The sequence below is a fragment of the Montipora foliosa genome, chromosome 1 (assembly GCF_036669935.1).
Source record: "Montipora foliosa isolate CH-2021 chromosome 1, ASM3666993v2, whole genome shotgun sequence".
NCBI classification, from domain to species: Eukaryota; Metazoa; Cnidaria; class Anthozoa; order Scleractinia; family Acroporidae; genus Montipora; species Montipora foliosa.
In genome coordinates, this window is record NC_090869.1 from 24,192,304 (window position 1) to 24,196,353 (window position 4,050).

The 4,050-nt window shown below is 39.4% G+C and overlaps 1 protein-coding gene across 1 annotated transcript; it reads left to right on the forward strand.

Annotated features, from left to right (window-relative positions):
- Positions 1-1,976: 1,976 nt before the first annotated feature.
- On the forward strand, positions 1,977-3,845 carry LOC137976390 (uncharacterized). Its single transcript, XM_068823736.1, has one exon. The coding sequence runs from the start codon at positions 2,333-2,335 to the stop codon at positions 3,137-3,139; it is 807 nt and encodes a 268-aa protein (XP_068679837.1). The 5' UTR covers positions 1,977-2,332; the 3' UTR covers positions 3,140-3,845.
- Positions 3,846-4,050: the final 205 nt, after the last annotated feature.

The following is a 4,050-nucleotide window of genomic DNA, read 5'->3' on the forward strand; positions in this document are numbered from 1 at the left end:
GGAGAAATTCGGCTAAATTCTGGAGGCACTCGGCCGTGAGCGGTCTTGGAAGTTGCACGCCTTGTTTATTTATATTATATGTGGCGACGCGTTGGATCTGAAGAGGAAATCGAAGCCATCAAATCACTCAGGACAACGCAGAAAATAGTAGGTGAGTGAACTTTATTTATCTGGCTGTCCATAAAATGAATTTTCGAAAAGAAACATCGCGATTTGAAGTTTTTATGGAACATTTTCCTCGATTTTATTTAAGAAACGGGCCACAAATTATTCAACCCGGTCTTGCGCCTCTTTCAACACCCTTTATATGAAAGACTCTGTCGCGTTTAGAGGCTCAGTCCAATGGAATGCAGTGACCAACATTTGCAGTACCTTGACAAAAAACATTCCGTATCGTGACCTCAGACTAAAGCTCAAATCCCTAGTTAATTTAATGAATTTAGGTTTAAGATAATGTCTGTATCCACTTGTAATTTTAGAAAGGATGACTTTGTATATATTTAAATTTATGTTTATATTCATATCTGTCAACACCGCTAATTTTAAGTTCAATGTTCTTTTTGTATATATTCCTAGTTAGTTAGTGATTAGTTATTGTAAACTACCCCACAAGCTCATGTAGCTTTAACACTCATCGTTTGAAAATAAAGGCCATCTATCTATCAATCCATCAGTTGAATCGGCCAATACAACTGTCTCAAAATAACGTGACGTCACGCGCTTCCGCATCCTAGGGTTGTCAGCCTGTCTCCTCGCTGAGCTCCACACTCAGTTCCTCGATGATCGTCACGCAGTCACGCAACGTTCTCATTTGCTTGTTTGTTGGTGTTGTTGTCAATGTTGTTGTCTGACTTTACTACAAACGGTTTTTAGTCAATAAAGTCAGAGTCGCACAGGGATCGAATTCAATTTTACGATAAAAACCCTACAACATTGAGAACAATTTTGCGAAAACAAGCAAATGGCTACGTTTTGTTTCGTTTTAATTGTATTGCGGAGAAGGTTTTAGCAAAATAAACATTAAAATGCGGTTTCGGTTTAGGAGGCAGTGTGGCCCAGTGGTTAGGGCGCTTGCCTTGAGATCCGGAGATCCCGGGTTCAAGACCCGCTCTGACCACTCATTGAATTTGATCCTGGTAGTCCCTGGTTCAACTTCCCAGCTGCACTTGTAAATAGCCAACTGGTTTGCCTCCGGCCAGTTGGGATTCTTAACAGTTGTAGTTGTTGTGTTCTGTTGTTTCGTTGATTTATTGGCCCTGAAAAGCCCCTATGGGGAGCGGTCAATTAAGTATGTATGTATGTATGTAAATTAAAAATGTGGAGCTCAGCGAGTCTTCAGTGTCTCTAGGAGTTATATTAGCGTATATTCTCCGCAAAAACTCCAATTTCAGTCGGAAATTCTCTTCATTTGGAAAAACAAACAAAAAGAAAAGACACCCGACCCCGACCCCGGCCCCTCGTTTTGGCTGCTACCAATGGTGGTACATTGTACTTACCATCGTCTTTCTCCATTTTTCCTTCTCTGAGTGTGGGAAAGTACGCCTGTGGTGTTTCGGCACAGTCCGAGAAGCACAAAAATGGAAGCGGGGAACGCCCAGGGGTGAACTTTTCTCTGTAACACATTTTTATATCTTTCGTCGCGAGGAAATGTAAAATTATCATCCGAAGTTATGGTATCCTACCCAGACTACTTACGGGCAAAAAAATTAATATTTATACCCTTTTTTAAAAGACTTTCCTCTCATCCCGAGTTTTAGAATTTTCCGTATATCCCATGTTTTTGAATGTTCAGTTCAGTATTCCATATTTTCCGTGTTTTAGAATATTCCATATAAAATTATTCTATATTTTAGAATATTCCATATATTCGGCATTTCCACCGTTCCACCATTCTATTGAATAGGGTCACCCCCTGTTAGACAAAAGAGATTTTTCTAGAATTCTTTAACGTATGATTAAAAACATATGAAGATAGAGAAAGTTTATTTTTTCGCGTGTCGAAGGCTAAAAGTTCGTTTAACTAACGAAAACGTTGGTAAGACAGTCACGTTAGAGGCAAATTTGTAAATTTGTATACTACGTAATTGAAGAGTGTCGCTAAACTCGACAGCTGCTCGTATTACGTCACTTTCCAAGAGCTTTCAAGCTTTTTCTTCGTATTTGTTCAAATCCGCTTTTCTCGGAAAAGGTGACTTCATTGTCCTGCGCTTTCTCAGAAACAATGTTCTTGAATTACGCGTGAAGTTTATTTCGATGCAATGGCATTATCTTAGTTATAGGACGAGCTTGACGCAACACTTATCGTAGAAGTGCCTTAAAGAATATCTTTATTATGGCCTCTTGGACCTGTTTTTTAGTCTGGAGTGGGCGACTCCTTTTCTTCGGCTTGGTAGGCCTCCAGGCCTATTCGCTAGCTTCGTACCCTGCCAAGTACGAAAACAAAGATGGTTTCTATGGACTAGTCGCCCTGTACGCTCCTGCAGTAGTCCTGTGGTTTTATATCATGTGCGACGACAGGAAATTACAATGGTTATTTGCTGTCTGGATGTGCTATATCGTTGGGTTCGTGATCTTCATCGCGATCATATTTGGAGGCGACAAACCGATAGAAGATAAACTCGACAAAGCGATATTCTTCGGTCCAAACATTCTAAAGATGACACTTTGCCTTGCCCCGGTGATTCTTCTATTGCTTTTGAGTACTGGAACAGATTCCATCAGCTACAGAGATCAAATCTGGCAGTTATCCCTTCGAATGGCTTTAGATCTCTTCGATGGAGTTGAAATGCTGGAAGTTATCATCGAAGAAAATGAAGTTTACCATGGCGTTTCAAAGCCCTTTGAAAAAGCCATACTCTCTTTTGTCTGTATCAGTTTTATCATCTCCCCATTGCAACTAGTTGAGATAAAGTTAAGAAGTTCCGAACGGTGGGGACATCGATATAGATGTAGAGAAGGTTTGCGAACAGCCCTTCAGATCATCGCTGTTAATTGCGTGTTTTTAGGGCTTCGCATGTATCTATGGCGAGGCTACGGAAAAGAAGCCTCCATTTTTATTGCTAAAAATGCTATTGTTATTTGCCTTGGCCTTTTCGAGGTTTGTTCAATGTGTAGATGTTGTGGCTGTGACGATTATTGAGCAGAATTTTGAGTAATCAGTGAGTAGAATCGGTCAGTGATCCGTATAAACTTGACAATCTATCTGGGAAAACCATGGATAAATTTGCAACAATTTAAACTGACTTTCATGTTAACGTGGACATCAAAGACTGTATATATTGAAATATTAGGTATCTTTTTTTCGTATAATAGAAAGGTAGCTGCCTGCGAAATTAAATCTTGAAGCAATTTTGGATTCTTTGAAGAAGAAACTTAATTTGTGGAGATGGAAGAATTTAACTGTTTTAGGCAGGGTCCAAATTGTTCAAACATTTGCTATCTCGAAGTTTCTTTATCTTTCTTTATCTTGCGTTTAAATACCCCCAGAGACTCTGTGTTCCTTATATCGCATGGTAGACTGTACCATAATGTGGCCCCATTGTAGCTAAAGCTTTTTCGGTAATAATTAGTGCGCGGTAATGGAACATTGAGCTCATTTTCAGAGTCCCTGAGGTCATAAGCAGAGTCACGCCACGTAAACTTTGAATACAGATACTCTAGAAGGCCGCGATGGAACTTTCGGCAAAGTTTAAAAAAAAGATCTCGAGAGGATTCAGAGCTACCTTAAAGAAATCACAAAACTAAGGTGGCTCTCAATCCACTGGACAGAATTTTTTAAAACTTTGCAGAAAGTTTCGTCTTGCCCTTCTGATTACTTTTCAGAAATAAAAAATGGGGGTCACCGAGTTCGTGAGGCTTGAAACTTGGTCACTTACTGTTTGTGTTTAGTTAACATAATTTTGAAATCCAATGAAAGAAAAGATTTGATTTTTTGATCATAGTACCACTTTAACTTATTGTGAGAAATAGGTAGCCAATACTTAGAAGAAACGGGACCCTTCGTTATCGACATCAAAATTAAATTGACTGTGCCGTTTAATTAAGGGCAGT